The 17,759-nt window shown below is 47.0% G+C and overlaps 1 protein-coding gene across 4 annotated transcripts in view; it reads right to left on the bottom strand.

The window, feature by feature from the left end:
- The window catches only part of LOC144763994 (low density lipoprotein receptor adapter protein 1-A-like), a 266,279-nt gene that overhangs the window by 124,758 nt on the left and 123,762 nt on the right, over window positions 1-17,759 (bottom strand). For all 4 annotated transcript variants that reach the window (XR_013596292.1, XR_013596291.1, XM_078650114.1 and 1 more), the window contains exon 3: window positions 201-313. Coding sequence is in view for 2 of the 4 variants with exons in the window: in XM_078650114.1 (XP_078506240.1) it covers window positions 201-313 (113 nt within the window). In the remaining 2 variants the exon portion in view is untranslated. The remainder of the gene's footprint in view (window positions 1-200; window positions 314-17,759) is intronic.

Below are 17,759 nucleotides of genomic sequence, written 5' to 3'. Positions count from 1 at the left end.
CCATTTCTAAGTTCAGTAAACAGCAGGTAACTCTTGCTCGGTGTAATGGTACTCATTTTACCAAACTCAAATGGACCAAAGGCTCAGTTTGCTAGCCAGGATTCAAATCTGTGACTTGCAGGTCTTTGCGGATGTCAACAACCAGCATGAACTCACTAGCCCTAGTGCTGACGATAGTAATTCCCAAACCAAACATGCACCTGTATATGGAAACATTCTCAATCAGCGCGTTGCTCTCAGACTCCTGCAGCACAAGTCCTCGTGGGGAAACCGTGAGCGTGACCTTCTGGAACTTCTTGGATCCCACTCTAGCCTAAAAGAGGAAAGCAAAGAGGTCAGTTCAACCTACGATAAAAGCGGTCAGTCCAGTGACAAGCATGGCATTTCTTGGTGGTCTGCCCCCTTATTACATCCCCTAATCAAGTGTGCACAAATGGCCAGTGCCCTTCATGAGCCATGAAAACTAAATCCAGATCAGAGGAGGTTTGAGGATTGAGCAATACACACCAGCCGTGCCAACAGCCCAATAATGACCCCAATCTGAACAATACATTTCTGGACTCCTGTTGGAGCCATCGAGCTGTCAATAAACGTGTCTGCGTTTGCTTGGAAGCTGGCAGTGAGGGTTCTTTGGTGAAAGAGCGCTGGAGCTCCCTGTCCTAGAAGTCAATGACCGTAAGAGTAGCGACAGAGGATAGATGTCTGGAAAACCTTTATCAGTAGACGCGGACATGTCTGTGATGACAGACAGAGTCGGTCATCAACAATTAGAACAAGCATTTCAGAAATTCAGAATTAGACGACCAACAACATATGATCCCCCTCTTCCTTTTTATTTAGCCCAAACTCTTCTCTGAAAATGATATGGAAATACAACCTCACCCCAAAACTAGGCAACCAGTTTTCTGTCCAGGTATTTCCAACTTCACACACAAGACTGGCAATAATTCATGGCCCATCACTGTAACAAATCAAGTGAAGGTATGTCGGTTACAACCTGATGCACCATCTGAAGCCAGATTTCAGCAGAATATTCACAGCCACATTCTTTTTATTCTTGCATTTATCTGTGAGGCAGGTCACAGTAAATAACACAAAATGCCATCAATGTCCAGTCAGAGTAATAACCACAATGAGGATTAGGGCTTTAATGTACACTCTGGCAGACAGAAACGTCAGATCTGGAATATATAAGAAGAAAACAAGGTTGGTGCGAACCCCTTCTGCAGCTGAGCGTTCTTACAGTTCTTGAGCTATGCGTAAGATGTTCTATCCCACTTGTCCTTAAAGTCAGTGATATTCGCTTGCGCTGTGCCTGAACTCACACGCGGGGGCCTATGGCCTCCAGTCTGTGGAAGGGCCTTTCATCACAAGGGAGGGAAATCTGTGCTTCAGACACAGGCACCAAGGACCAAAGTCTGGCACTGGCCTATATTTGGATATCACATTAGACAAATCACTGGGCTAAAGCCTTAGCAGACGAGATTGCCATAGCCACGAAAATATGAGGTGTTCCACAAAAAATGCATACGCCCAAAAAACCAGCAACGGAGCAAGATCCCAACCTATTTAGTCACTATTGAGGTGTTGAAGAGTCAGTTCTTGAAGTTAACCAGAGATTCGACTAATTATTTCCTGAAAGGAACAGTCCAGAGTCACTTGAGTCCCACAAGCCGCCAAGTCCTGGAACGCCCTCCCCCTCCCCCTACGACAGACCGCAGACCTCCCGGCATTCAAAAGACTGCTCAAGACCTGGCTCTTCGACCACTAGCTGCACTCTTCCCCCCCCCCTTCCCCCCCCCCCCCCCCCCAACGCCTTGAGACCCTAGCGGGTAAGCAGTCTGCTTTACAAATTCCCTGATTGATTGATTGACAACCAGTTTGTGATTTTGTCAAAGGAAGGGATGCAGTAATGGGTCAGCACCCATCATGGACTCCCAATATCCAGGGGCCGCTGTCCCAGAATCCTCATTTGTGGCCTAGATTTTTCAAGGGCATGACATGAACGCACTGCGGTCACGAGCTTCACCAGGTCCCATGGAACAGCTGGTTTAAGCATCTTCGCTCATATGTTGACCAGGACAGTCAAATAAGGAGCAACTCCAATGGTCTCGCTTGGATGTGAAAGACCCTGGGGCAAATTAACAAGGGCATCACAGCTTTTCCATGCCATGCAGAAGACTTAGTTCAGGCACTTTCCAAACAAAAACACGCTATAAAATACTTTCTGTCAAAAAGACAGCATTTATTTAGTAAAATGTTTTACAGCGCATTGTACATTGCCTTTCAATTACTTGAGAGCGCCATGGATAGGCCAGAGGTGCAAAATAACACACAAGAAACATATGAAATCATTGTCACTTCATGTCACCTTCTTTTCTTTCACATACATCAATACACTAACATCTATTCGGGTTCTAGTGCTAATATATGTGAGTCACTAACAATCGTAAACACACAAGCATCAAGCATTGGCAAGGCCAATAGGTCGGGCATCAGCTACCAGACTTTTGGCTTTGCCAATGCTTGTTCTGTTACTTTTTTTCTGTGTCAAACATTATTTTTGACGAGCTCCTGAGGCCTCGCCCACGTAAAGATATAAACATGAACTTATCATAAAAGCACAGCATAGCCATCCCTCGTACGAAAGATAACTGCAATGGTGGATGTGCTCTCTGTGAAAGAACAGAATGCATCACTCGCAGTGAAGTTAGCCAATGACTGTTGCAATGTCCATGTATGCTGTAGTGGGCAGACAAAAATGTGAATGACAATAACAGACCAATGGATGAAGAGGGCTGGTTGGAAACCTATATAAATAATCCTATTAGGTCTATAATTGTAAAATCAATGGGTCTTGGCTAATGCCAGAGCCATAAATCAAGAAGATGTCAAAACCATGCACTTCCCGAGATTGAAAGGCTTTCCCAGAGTGGCTCCTCTACTTATTGGTCCGATCGTTGCCCCTCGATGCACTTGAGGCGGCTCAGACTCTTCTCTCCTCCTGCCACGCGCCCCTCAGTTTGACCCACGGTGCGAGTCCTTCCAAGTGAAAGAGTGGAGTTGACACCCTAACAGGGAAGTCACGCGGCCACTGCAGAAACGACAGGGCTTTATACACAAACACCTGAGATCTCTGTGGGCCAAGGAGGTATAAAGTCGGTGCAACTTCTGAGATTGACCCTTTCTAGGAGACAACGGGGTGTCCACCCCACACCCAGCCTCTGCAACCACATCATTAACGAAGAGGTGGTGGGTTCTACCCATAGGGGTGATTTTCCACCCACCACTTACACGCAACCCCTCTTCTTCTTTGGATACTCTTTTTTGCCATATTATCATGACTCTGACTCCCCCACACAGACCATATTACAGATAAGACTCCCTCCCAGCAAGAGAGGATCTGGTCTGGCTCAAACAGAATCTAGAATCTGACTCTGCCCTCCCTGTGCCTAAAAGCAACAGAAGCTAACAGAGGACTGCCGTAGCTATCTCCTCTACTTTGGCGGCCATTTTGGATTGGTCTGACCCTATCTCTCCTCTCTCCTAATCTCAAGTACCGAGTGTCTACCGTTTATTGCAGTATTATACCTCTACATGTACTTAATGCACTAACGGATACCTCATATACTTCTGGCTGCTCACTAGGGGCATCTCTGACTCCTGCTGCTTTTCCTTTGCACATCTATTATGTATATATACTCTGACCTGGTATATCATTAATATTATACTCCTTTACGTATATTACACCCCTCGCACTTTCAATATAGTATTGCACCGTTAACTACCTCATATCTCTAAAAACTACATATCTCTTCACTCTGTATACGTGTATCTTGTTCTAGTGTAGCACTAATATTACACCTCTAGACTATCCACTGTTATAAGCTGTACCCTTCTTCCTCTATCTCAGTACTGCACCGACTGCTACCTCATACTCTTATTATTACTATTACATCTTACAAGGGTTGTTTTTTACACCAAGCATAGAGCTGAACAAATGTCAGCTGGCGAATTAATTAATTGATTAATTAATTAATTAATAAGCACTCTGAAAGTACTACGTGAGCTAAATGTGGAATAATTAGGAAAAAGAGAAGCCTTTCCCAGCACTACTCAGTGAAACGATAATGAAAAAATTCTAGATCCGAAACTAAAAGCAACAATAAAATAACATCAGCAGGGAGGCTACCTGGAATAAAACTGAAAAAGAAACACCATAACAAATGCAGAACGGAGCAAAAATGAGCGAAAGATACCCAGAAGCTACTGGCTTGAGTGCCCAGAGTATAAAATACCCCAATAACTTAACTAAAAATGCAGCTAAGAAGTTTAAACACGACTACCTGAGAAAAAACCCGGACATAATATTCGCAGACCTATACTTTAATGCAACTACTGGTACGAAAATGAATGACCTCATATTCTATACATCCAGAACAGCTAAATGGCGCAATGCCTTCGCTAGGATGCTTACCATAAAAACTACGAAAAACATTCCTCACGGATTAAAAATGTCAACCGCACCATCACAAAGATGCAGAGCCGAACTTAACATCACGATATATAAATCCGGAACAGTGCTGATACAAGCAGCAAACCGTGATCTAGAGAGATTTGCCAAGACTTTCCCATCGATAAAAGACGCATTGGACGACCCGAGTAATCAACCTCTCCTAACCCCACCAGTAGACACTCTAGACACCCATGATGCCACAATCAGAGGCGCAATTAGAACCAGGAGCCATCATACGCCGGCATCAACTCTAGCGACTACCCGGGTAGAGTTAACTGGTCTAGTAAGGCCTCTACCAGAGAACACGACTAGAAGAACTGAGAGGCCTACCTCTCAAACAAACAAAGAACAAAATCAGCACCTTAGAAAAGAATCGCCCCTACTCCCGAACCATGAGACCTCTCAAACAGATCATACACTGGCAGTGAGGGTAGCGCCACCTAACAACCAGGAGTGGGATGAGACTGAGGATGGTGAGACAGTGAGGGTAGCGCCACCCAACAACCAGGAATTGGTTGAGACAGAAGACATCAACCTTCCTACATCCCAAACCCTCGTCAGAACCATACCAACTTCGTACACACCCACACCAACAAACGAACTCACAACAACACAGGACCTATCTAACTCCAGCAACCTCCCCACACCTCACGCTAATACAACACCAGCGGCGCACAGACCCTCAACCTCTAACACGATCCTACCAACTCAGAACATATCCAGCACCAACGACGCACCGAATGGAGATGGAATAGACAATCAAAAAGAGAAGATAAAGAAAATGGCAGCGCAACGAAGATTCGTGCCAAAAAGGAGAAGAGTTGAGCGGATGTACAGATCGGCCGCCCCAAAGATACCCCACCAGAACAAGAAGGACATTATTAAGCTTCAGAAACTTGTGAGCAAGCTAACACAAGCCACTATGAATACCGTACAGGCGATAGAAAAAAATCGAAGAGAGGACGGAGAACATTCACGCCAAAGTCACGGATATCCAAAATCTCGTACAGTCCTCACACAGAAAGAGCATCGAGGCGAACATGCGTTTAATACAGAGAGACAACCGACCAGACAGGACGAAGTCACTATCTAAAGAGGAAACGCTGGCCTTAATCCGAACATATGACCTATCGGACCACAAGGAGGAAGAGAGAATCCAAACAGTCCCGCTAGACGTTAACAGAACAGCGAGGAAAAACGAGAGAACTTCCAACCCCCACAATTTACAGCACATACAGCTAACACCAAACGAAGCGGAAAATGTGATCGCCAGTAAAAAAGAAAAACACCTATCCTGTCTATTACTCAACTGCCGGTCAGCTACCAAACATGCATCGGACATAGCGGACCTCATCCTCAACAAGGACATCGACCTGGCAATCCTTACAGAAACTTGGCTTACGGAATCCTCATCCCCAACCATGGATCTATTGATACCACCGCAATTCAATGTTCTCAGACTGGATAGACACGGAAAGCTAGGGGGAGGGATAGCATGCATTCATCGATCTGACATAGAGGTTAAACAAATTCAGGCCGACCCGCTGGAATCATGTGAGTATCTTGGTCTTAACATAAGATCATCCAACACTCAATGGTGCAACCTGCATACTTTCTACCACCCACCAGGAGATAACACAAAGTTTATAGCAGAGTTAATGGAGATCATAACAGCCAACTCGAATGACGCTGCCAATAACATATTCCTAGGCGACTTCAACCTGCATTGGGAGAACTGCAATGACAAACTGGTCAACATGCTTAAAGGTTTCCTCACTGAACTAAACCTCACTCAAGCGTGCACACTGCCCACACATTCGAAAGGAGGGACGTTAGACTGGATAATCTCAAGAAACAAAGCTGCAACAATCCACTCCATAACTCCATGTGACTGGTCGGATCATCACGCCATAACTTTCATGATACCCGCAACGAGAAAAGGTAGAACCAGGCAACCTATCAAGACCAAAAAATGGACTCGAGACACAAAAGAAACAAATATGGAACTACTGGTCAAAAGCTGTGAAAGAGACTTAAAGCCACCCAACGATATGGAAACAGTTAACGAACTGACGGAACACTACATAACAACTGTCGAAAATATCGTTAATAACACCATGCCACTAAAATTGAAACGAATCTCAGAAAAGACAAAAAACCCGTGGTTTAACGAAGCACTAAATGAAGATAGACGCAAATTGAGAATGGCCGAAAGAAAATGGAGGCAACACCCATCAACTCCTGAACTGGAAGCCCTCAGAAAAACAAGGAAACAATATAATAAAAAGATCATCAACTCAAAAAAGGAATTTATAAGAGAAGAACTGGATAATGCCAAAAACAGGCCACGAAAACTATTTGAAATCCTAAAGGAGCAATCAAACAAACTAGCCAAAACAGTGCAAGAACATTCAAAAACATCTCTAAGCTGTGATGATTTCTCCACATTTTTCATGGAAAAGGCCAAAGTACTAGAAATAGAGCTTAAAAACTCGGCATTAAACCTCCCCAACGAACCTTGGGCTACTAACGATGCCAACTCTACAACAGATTGCACTAAGGCAAAAAAAAAGGCGAGCTGGGAAACATTTGAACTGTACGACCAACACACGATTGCCAAGACTCTCTCAGGAATCAAACCTAACAACCACCACCAAGACCCTCTGCCTGCAAAATGCGTAAAAGAAATCAATCACATCTTGATTCCAATATGGACCGAAATAATAAATGCGTCACTGTCACAAGGGATCCTTCCAGACTGCCTAAAAACAGGTCAAGTTGTTCCCATAATCAAAAAACCCACAGCAGATACATCAGATCCAAATAACTTTCGCCCAGTGACCAACATCCCTTTACTGGCCAAGTTGACTGAGAAATGTGTGCAGAACCAATTGTGCCAACACATCAACAAATTCTCCTTGTTAGATGAATGCCAATCAGGATTCAGAGCAGGGCACAGCACTGAAACAGCGATTCTCCACATTACTGATGACGCATTACAGGCCCTTGACCAAAATCAAGCATGCTTACTGATTCTCCTGGACTTGTCATCGGCATTTGATACGGTAAATCATGAAGCATTACTGGCCAGGCTACGGGACAGGATGGGAATATCGGGAACAGTGCTGAAATGGTTCGAGTCCTTTTTACAGAACAGAACACAGCGCTTCCTGGTTAACCAATCAATCTCCCCTCCGTGCCCTACCACAATTGGAGTCCCTCAAGGATCGACATTATCCCCAGATCTGTTTAACCTATACGTCGAGCCACTCACAGAAATTCTACAAAAATCTCAAATATCCTATCACATGTATGCAGACGACACGCAAATATACGTAAAGATCGGATCCATAAAAGAATTGGAATTAATGAATGAGACACTAAAAATGACACTTCAATGGTTAATGGCAAACCACCTGAAGCTGAATGCACATAAAACAGAGTTCCTATTAATCTCTCCACCAAAGAGGAATACAGAAATAATGGAATGGATGAAAGTCGTGACTGCGCTAAACTGTACCCCTACCCTTGTCAACTCAGCCAAATCTCTAGGAATCATCTTAGATGAGAATCTAGACATGAAAGCCCACATTAACTCAATGGCGAAAAGTGCCCGATTTCACTTGAACTACCTAAGAAAATTGAAACCTTTCATCACAGAGTCAGACCTCAAATTGGCAATCCAATCCTTCGTTATCTCGAGGATTGAATATGGGTGCACCACCTTGGCTGGATTACCAAAAATGTCCACAGGACCATTGAAAGCCTGCCTTAACGCTACAGCAAGACTTATCACCGGAACTAGGAAATATGACCATATATCCCCACACCTGAAAGCATTAAACTGGCTACCATATGAAGCAAGAATCCAAATGAAGATAGCATGTATCACACATAAAGCATTACACGACAACACCCCAAGATATCTAGCAAAGAAAATTCAGTTGTCCGGTGGCAACCGAACATCTAGGAGTGCTGGGGAGCTGCTACTACGACCAGCATTCTTCCGAAAGAAAAAAACTTATGACAGAGCGTTCTCAGGAGCGGCCCCCAGAATATGGAACTCACTCCCTCCAAACATCAGGAAGATCCAGAATCTGGCAACATTCAAACGGGAAGTGAAGAGACAGCTGATGAATAGATACATTACTTAATGAAGATCACTGATCATGGATCTGCTATAATACTGCCTTAGTACAGATCATGTACGCCATCAAAATAGGAGGCTCAGACAATTACTATAATGGAATATGTATCCTAGGATATGGGAACAACCCAAAGCCAACAGGAATGGAGATTTGATTGAACAGAAGAACAATATCTTTCATGAACCTATACCGTGCTACCTCATACATGAACCTATACCGTGCTACCTCATATTTGTTATATATACAGGTCTTGTATTTTATTTAATCATAGCATACTTACTTTTGCTAACGTCACATGTGTTACGAATTTATATGTCATCTACCTCACTGCGATTGCTTGCTAACGGCGTATACATATGTAACCTTGTTTCCTTTTCCTACCTCATGTTAAGCGCTCTGATACCCACGGGTCTTGTTCGCGCTATACAAAACTTTATAATAAATAAATAAATAAATAAATAAATAAATAAATAAATGCTACCTCATACCTGTATTATTACTATTGGTATTTTTATACCTTCACATATTTCTGTCTCCATCCTTTGCGGTAAGGTGAACCCATTCCACTCCGCTCCTTGGACTGCACCAATTAACACCTCCTACATCCTGTTTTCGTTGTATTTTGAGTCTGATTGTGATTATTGTATTTAGATTTTGATTCTGACCATGTTTACAACGACTGCTGAGTCTGATTGTGATTATTGTATTCAGATACAGTGATTTAGATTTAGATACATACTACCTCATATCTCTTTTGGACGCTACCTCATATCCCTTTTGGATGCTCACTAGTGTCACTTATAACGCCCTAGCTCCTACACCCAACATTACAGCCTCTAAAATGGAGCGCAACGGCAAGCACACTTTTAGAATTAACTACCCCTCCACCCTCACCAAAAAAGCCACTAAACGTTTTAAACATAACTTCATGAGGTCGCACCCTGAAACACCCTTTGCCGACACCTACTTCTCACCGGGCAATGGAGCCCTGAATACCGATATCATCTTCCACACCTCACGCAGAGCCCAATGGAGAAAAGCGTTCCTAACCCTACTTACCGTCTCCTCCACCAGGAAAACAACTCATGGCCTAACTCTCTCTATCACACCTTCCCACCTCTTCCCTGGCAGGACTACCATTACTATCTATAACAACGGGATTGTCCTAATTCAATCCACGGACAAGAACCTGGAACTACTAGACAACCTGTTCCCCAAGTTCAAAGAGCACCTCTCCAATCTGCAGACCCCCACCCTGATCTCCACCAGCACCATCACCCCTGACTTCGCAGCCCCCACCTACAACACCTCTACCCCCAGCACCCCAGTAAATAGCCCACCTGCTGTTAACACCCCAGACTCCCCCAGCACCCCAGTAAATGGCCCACTTGCTGTGACAGACACAAATGTCGCCACCTCTTATACTAACCGCCCCTCTAACGTGATCCCTTTTACCCCCACTCACATCCCCCCTATCCCTCTCCTCCCTGACATAACAACCCCCACCCGCAACACGCCACCTGAACACACCACCGCTCGGAGTTTATCCACCCCCCCCTGCCATCCCCCCCACGACAGACGCCTCCCCCTCCCCAGCTCCCTCCCCACTCTCACCCACGACACTCTCACACCTACCAGAACAACTCTCATCCACAACACGCCACCATCTGATAACATCACCACTCGAAGCCTATCCACCCCCCCTCCCATACCCCCCACGGCGGACACCTTTCCCCCCCCAGCCCCCTCCCCACTCCCACCCACGACACTCACACCCTCCCAACAACACACACAGAACATACCACCTCACCTACCTTAGCATCCCCCTCTCTCCCACCTCCTATTCTCAGCCCTCACTACCCTCCGGTCTCCCCCACTGTCTTCAGCCTTCACTCACTCTTCCACTCACCGGCACCCTCTCCCACTGGCGGCACTACCTATGCCTCCCACCCACCGCCATCACCGCCTACTTCACTCACACCCCCCGTCCACAAAGACGCCCACTCTTTGGAAGCGCGCTCGAAATTGATTGTGATTTTAGTAGCGCTGGCGCTTGGTAGCAAGCAGGACTGCTACAAGCGTTTCTCCTTGTATTCCTGCTAGCCATTGCTCGTAGACTGATTTAAAAGCGATTTTAAAAGTGCATTGATTTTAAAAGTGTACTGATTTATAAGTGTACTTCTGTAAAACTTTTGTGAACTTACTTACCTGTTGTGTGCTCGCTCACTCCCCGGTCCACCGCAGCTACCAGTGCTGTTTGTTGTGGAGGGAGGCAAGCGGCACAACTTCCTGGTTGCTCCATCGGAGGCGGCCATCTTTGGTGGGTTGACGCGCTAGTCTCCCACTCCGCCCTGATCACAAAAGGGCCGGTTGGAAGCGCGCTCGAAATTGATTGTGATTTTAGTAGCGCTGGCGCTTGGTAGCAAGCAGGACTGCTACAAGCGTTTCTCCTTGTATTCCTGCTAGCCATTGCTCGTAGACTGATTTAAAAGCGATTTTAAAAGTGCATTGATTTTAAAAGTGTACTGATTTATAAGTGTACTTCTGTAAAACTTTTGTGAACTTACTTACCTGTTGTGTGCTCGCTCACTCCCCGGTCCACCGCAGCTACCAGTGCTGTTTGTTGTGGAGGGAGGCAAGCGGCACAACTTCCTGGTTGCTCCATCGGAGGCGGCCATCTTTGGTGGGTTGACGCGCTAGTCTCACACTCCGCCTAACCTATTTAGACCTCAATTAATCGCGCAGCGGTGACGCGCAGCGGTAGCGCCGTAGACGCGCCGGAGAGGCGCCAGAGAGAAGCCAGTCTGCGCCAGTCCGCGTCCAGACGCTCCGGCGGACCGGTGGGTAGATTGGTTTGCTATGGCTCTCCTCACACTCTCTTATGATGTCTCATCACTGCTCGCCCTACGCCCTCCTTTACGTCCTCATTGTGCCCATCTGTTTCACCCGTCTGATACTAATTATCTCTGCACGAACTGCTGCTGGAAGCCCTCTACTCCTAATATAGGTACTCTACGCCCTCCCTCTGCTCTAGAATGGAGATTGTATCTCCTAAACTGCAGGTCCGTCTGTAAACATCACACGGAGCTACATCTTATGATTGAAGAACTCAACCCTCACGCACTTTTCCTAACGGAAACATGGCTTCATTCAGATAATGATCCAGCGATTGGGTGGGCTATTCCTCTAGGCTTTACTCTTAAGAGGCTAGATCGCCAGACCGGGAGGGGTGGGGGATTGGCTATTGTCTACCGAGACAATTACAAATGCCGCATTACCCCTACCACCTCACCTGCCTGCGAAAGTGTCCTCTTCTCATTAGAATTCTCACCCACTACCACCTTTTCAGGTTTATTAGCCTATCGCCCTCCTGGCGCTTTAAAAAACTCCATTGCCCAAATAACGGATCTTACCGCTAGCGTTGTGTTGTCTTCACCCAATTTTACTCTATTGGGGGATTTTAATCTGCACTTGGATGACCCTCACAACACAGCAGCCAATATGCTCCGCTCTAGCCTTTCCGCTCTCGATCTCCAGCAAAAAGGGTTTCATATAACCCACAACAGAGGCCATCTCTTGGACCATATCTACAGTAACAGCAACGATCTCATAGTGCTAACCCCCATCCCGCTACCCTGGACTGACCACTTTTTAGTTCCCTTTATCTGGCTCACATATTCTTTCATCCCCACTCGTCACCCTGCCAAACAGCGAGGTAGGAAGTGGTCCTCACTCCCCCTCCCTGAATGGGAAACTGCCCTGGCTAGAGATCCCCCGAGGAAGGCACCGAATGCTAATATGGCAGCCAGCAATTTCGATGGCTGGATCTCCTCTACACTGGACATGGTCCTTCCCGTGCGAGCTACCACTGTCACTAAAAGACCTAAACCTGCTCCCTGGTTTACACCCAACCTCAAATCCAAGAAACTGCTCTGTCGCAAGTACGAAAGAGCCTGGAGACAAGACTACTCCCAAGACAGGAAGGCCAGTTATAGAGCGGCTATTAGGCTCTATAAACAGGAGCAAAAAACAGCACAAGCCTCCTACTATGGCAGTAAAATTGAGGCCGCCGCTAATGCCCCAAGGGAAATTTTTAAAATCGTCAAAACCCTTACCTCACCCCCAACCGAATGTCCCTCCTTGGAGGGCGCTCAGGACCGCTGCAATAATCTGGCTGACTTCTTCTCCCTGAAGATCCAGACTATATACTGTTCTTTTGGAGAAGTCGACAACACTTTGGATCCCTTCCCTCCTCCTTTCCTGCCTACTGTTACGCCTTGTCAACTAAACGCCATTCCTCTCCTGGACACGCCAGCGCTGGATAAACTTATCCCTCAGATCACCTCTGGCTCACCCACTGACTCGGCACCCCCCCAGACCCTTCTTAAGGTAATGGACATAATTCGCCCCGTTGTACTGGACGTCCTCAATACCTCCATCACCACAAAATCCGTACCCCCGTCATGGAAGTGCGCAATGGTGAGGGCTCTGTTGAAGAAGCCCAATTTGGACCAGAGCAACCTGGCAAACTACCGCCCTATATCCTTGCTCCCTTGGCTGAGTAAATTACTTGAGAGGCACGTGAATAACACCTTGACGAGCCATTTGGAATCAAATGGTCTCCTGCGTGCCTCCCAAACAGGGTTCCGCCCTTAACATGGAACGGAAACCGCTCTTTTAGCGGTAACGGAGGAAGCTAGAACCGTGTTGGACCAGGGTGGAAAGGTCGCCATTATCCTACTCGACCTAAGTGCTGCGTTCGACACAGTCAACCATGTCACGCTCTTACAACGTCTGGCGGACTTGGGTGTGTCGGACGCAGCCCTGGAATGGCTAACATCCTTCCTGGCTGACCGTTTCTTCCAGATCTTCGAGGGCGAGGTGGCATCTCTTAAACATCCTCTCAGATGTGGGGTTCCTCAGGGCTCCTCCCTGAGCCCCACTCTGTTTAATGTCTACATGGAGCCCCTAGACAGGATAGTCCATCCCTTCGGTGTGCGTATTGTCACCTACGCAGACGATACCCAACTGGTGGTCTCTTTAGACCACCAGGAGGGATCGTCTAGCACCTTAGGCTCCTGTTTGGAGGCGGTCTCCAGATGGATGCAATCCTCATGTCTAAAATTGAATGGGGAGAAGAGAAATGTCATCCTGTTGGGCAATCCTTCCCCCTCGGGCTTTGCATCCTCCTGGCCTCCATGTTTAGGCCCACCCCCCACGCCTAAACCCCAAATAAAAAGCTTGGGGATTTGGTTTGATACCGACCTTAACTTTTCGGTTCAAGCTACAAAGACTTCGGCTACCTGTTTTGGGTTGATGAGGATGCTTCGGAGGGTGCTCCCTCTGCTCCCTTTCCAGGCAAGGAGGATCCTGGTCCAGGCCCTTATACTATCTCGCCTGGACTACGGGAATGTCCTCTACATGGGAGCTCCTGCCTATACCATCCAGAGGCTCCAAGTCACCCAGAACAGTGCCGCCCGCCTACTTTATAACCTCCCCTGTTGGCAGTCAGCGAGGAATGCTTTAAGGGAACTTCACTGGCTCCCTATAGCCGGAAGAATACAATTTAAGGCCATGTGTATTTTACACAAGGCCTTCCATCGTACCGGCCCTGCAATTCTTCAGTCACTGGTCATCCCCTATGCCCCACCTCGTTCCCTTCGCTCCAGCTCCGCCCAGCTGGCTACTCCCTTCAGAGTCAAGAAGGCTCGTTGGGGTGGCCGCTCCTTCTCACACACTGCGGCAAAATTCTGGAACACCCTTCCTCTGTCTCTGCGAGAAACTGTAAACCATTTCTCTTTTAGGAAAACTCTAAAAACTCACTTGTATGCTACACTCTGCTGACCTACCTTGAGCCCTCGCTAACTAAGTTCCTGTTATAAGCGCTACGAGGCCTCCGGGTAGTTAGCGCTATACAAGTGTTGTTTCAATTCAATTCAATTCTTTGAATGCCATCCCACCCATTTGCACCGCAGAACATTCCAACAACGCCAGTATATCCCCCCCTTCGATTCCCTGCCCGCTTTCCAGCTCACTACACAACCACTCACCAATGGCTCCCACCACCTACGCCATCCCCAATGCTCCCCCTGACCAGACTTTACCCACGCTCCAACAAGTCAAAGAGGATATTCTACAAATCAAAAAAGATGTCCGCGCAATCAAAGACCTGCTCTCATCACAGCCCAGTCCACCTCCCATCATCCCTCTACCCTACAAAGGACGCACCCGCCCTACATACCCTCGCCTCCAACGACATCCGCGCTGGCCGACTATCCCCGTTCGCAACAACTCCCACCGCCCCCGCCGTGTCCTCAACCCACTGTCGGACCGCGACCTATGCTCACTCCTACGCTCTTATGGCTCAGGTCCGGTAAAACACATACCCAGCACACACATCTCCATACCCACAATTCTTACAAACCCTCTGAGGCCCCCAACACTCAACAACAGAGGTTCCGTCCCTAACAACCTCAGAAAAGTTCCCCTCACTCTAGAAAGCTCGACCACCCCTCTCTCTCCCAAACTCAAATGCATCCTACTCAACTGCAGATCGGCCCAGAGACACTCCTCCGACATCGCAGATCTCGTCTCAGCTAGGGATCTGGACCTAGCCATTCTAACAGAAACTTGGCTCACTGAAGCCTCTACCCCGATTATGGACATACTAGTCCCCCCCAACTATCACATCATTAGGTTAGACAGGTCTTCAGACAAGACGGGCGGGGTAATTGCATGCATTTTTAAAAGCAACCTCTCCGTTACTAAAGTCACCTCCCCCTCCCTCTCCTGCTGTGAACTCCTCTGCCTCGACATCACCAGCGAGGGCAAACAAGTTTGTGCTCTACATCTCATCTATCACCCGCCTGGTGACAATCTCATATTCACCCAACAACTCATGGACATGATCACTTCTAATGCCGGTCGGCAGACCACCCAAGTCTACCTGGGTGACTTCAATCTCCACTGGAACGATCAGAAAGACAGTGGTGAATAGTCTCAAAACTTTCCTTAATGCACTTGACCTCACCCAAATATGCGATAGACCAACACACGACAAAGGCGCGATACTTGATCTCATCATTGCCAAAGAGAATTCTACACAACTGGAGACTATTCTACCCTGCGACTGGTCAGATCACCACATTATCACCTTCTTTATCAATGAAAAAGTTAAACCTAACCCGGCTCAACCAATCAAATCCAAAACATGGAAAAGGGACATGAAGAATCTCAACCCCTCTACTCTGCCTCCCCACATCGGCAATCTCCTCCTTCCCCCTTCAGGTGCCTCGGATGTTCAATCACTGACTGACCACTACCTTGAATCTATGAATACATTAGTCAATGAAGTCGCCCCACTGCAACTGAAGAGAGTCTCCACCAAAACTTCTAACCCCTGGTATGACGACAGACTCAATGCCGACAGGCGTTTGATGCGAATGGCAGAGCGCACCTGGAGAGCGGACCCCTCAGCACTGCACCTCAAAAGGCTTAAAAACAAGAGAAATGCCTACTTCAGGAAAATAAAGCGCACAAAGTTGGACTTCTTCAGCCGCCAATTGGACCAAGCAAAAAACAGGCCAAGAAAACTCTTCGAACTAATCAAAACCCAAACAAAGGCACAACCCTTACAATCAAATAGCACAACAAGCGACACCCCACACTGTGAAGACTTCTCTGCTTTCTTTAAGCTAAAGACTGACTACAAAAGAAATGACCTCATCATGGATGTAAGCCGATTCCCCAACCACACAAGAATGGCTAACACTCAACCTAAAAACATGGCTTCCTGGCAGTACTTCGATACCTACTCGGAAGAAACAATACACAAACTGCTCTGCACCTTGAAGCCCTCTAACCACCTCACAGACCCTCTACCTGCTAATGCTGTAAAAGACTTTATCCCCTTGCTCCTCCCTCTCTGGACCAAGATCATCAACTGCTCCCTGCAACAAGGCCTCATTCCAGACTCCCTCAAGGTGGGGCAAGTCACGCCTATACTCAAGAAACCTACAGCTGATCCGCTCGACCTAAACAATTACCGGCCCATCACCAATATCCCCACCCTGGCCAAACTGCTGGAGAAATGTGTCCAACTCCAACTAACAAGACACATTGACCAATTTGACCTCCTCAACTCTCATCAATCAGGCTTCCGAGCGAAACATAGCACGGAAACAGCTATGACACACATAATTGATGGCGCCCTCCAAATTCTTGATCGCAAGGAGTCCTGTCTCCTCATCCTTCTTGACCTCTCGTCAGCATTTGACACGGTCAAACATGAGAACCTGCTGGAGCTGCTAGGCACTAGAATGGGTCTATCGGGAACGGTTCTCAAATGGTTTTCGTCCTTCCTACACAACCGGTCTCAGAAGTTCAAGATCGATAATGTGTTATCTTCACCTGTGCCTGCAGATCTAGGTGTTCCACAAGGATCCTCCCTCTCCCCCACATTGTTCAACCTCGTCATGGAACCGCTCGCCACCTTGCTCCAAGCTTCTAATGTCCAATTCCATATGTACGCCGACGACACACAACTGTACCTACAGCTTCAATCTCCGGAAGATATCAAACATCTGAATTCCACGCTTATTAACACTCAATCTTGGCTAGCCGATAATCACCTCAAACTAAATGCTCTGAAAACTGAGTTCCTTCTCATCTCACCCCCGGCAAAAATTTCCACCACCCAAACATGGCTCAACAACCTAACAGCACTCAATGTCCAACCCACCATCGTGGACTCAGCGAAATCCCTAGGCATCACACTGGACGCCAAGCTCAACATGCAGCAACACGTCAGCAAAGCCACAAAAGCAGCTAATTTCCAAATCAACACTCTGATGAAAATCAAACCCTTCCTCCCTACTGAAGACTTCCAAACTGCTGTACAAGCGTTAGTCATCCCTCGAATCGACTACGGAATTGTGACCCTCAGCGGACTCCCGCTATCCACAACAGCACCCTTAAGAGCCTCCCTGAACGCTGCCGCAAGACTCATTACTGGCTCAAGAAAACATTCGCATATTTTCCCAGATTTAAAGTCCCTAAAATGGCTGCCTTTTGAAGCCAGAATACAACTAAAAATT

This window comes from Lissotriton helveticus, chromosome 6 (assembly GCF_964261635.1).
Source record: "Lissotriton helveticus chromosome 6, aLisHel1.1, whole genome shotgun sequence".
NCBI classification, from domain to species: Eukaryota; Metazoa; Chordata; class Amphibia; order Caudata; family Salamandridae; genus Lissotriton; species Lissotriton helveticus.
This window is presented reverse-complemented; position numbering and strand designations above follow the sequence as displayed.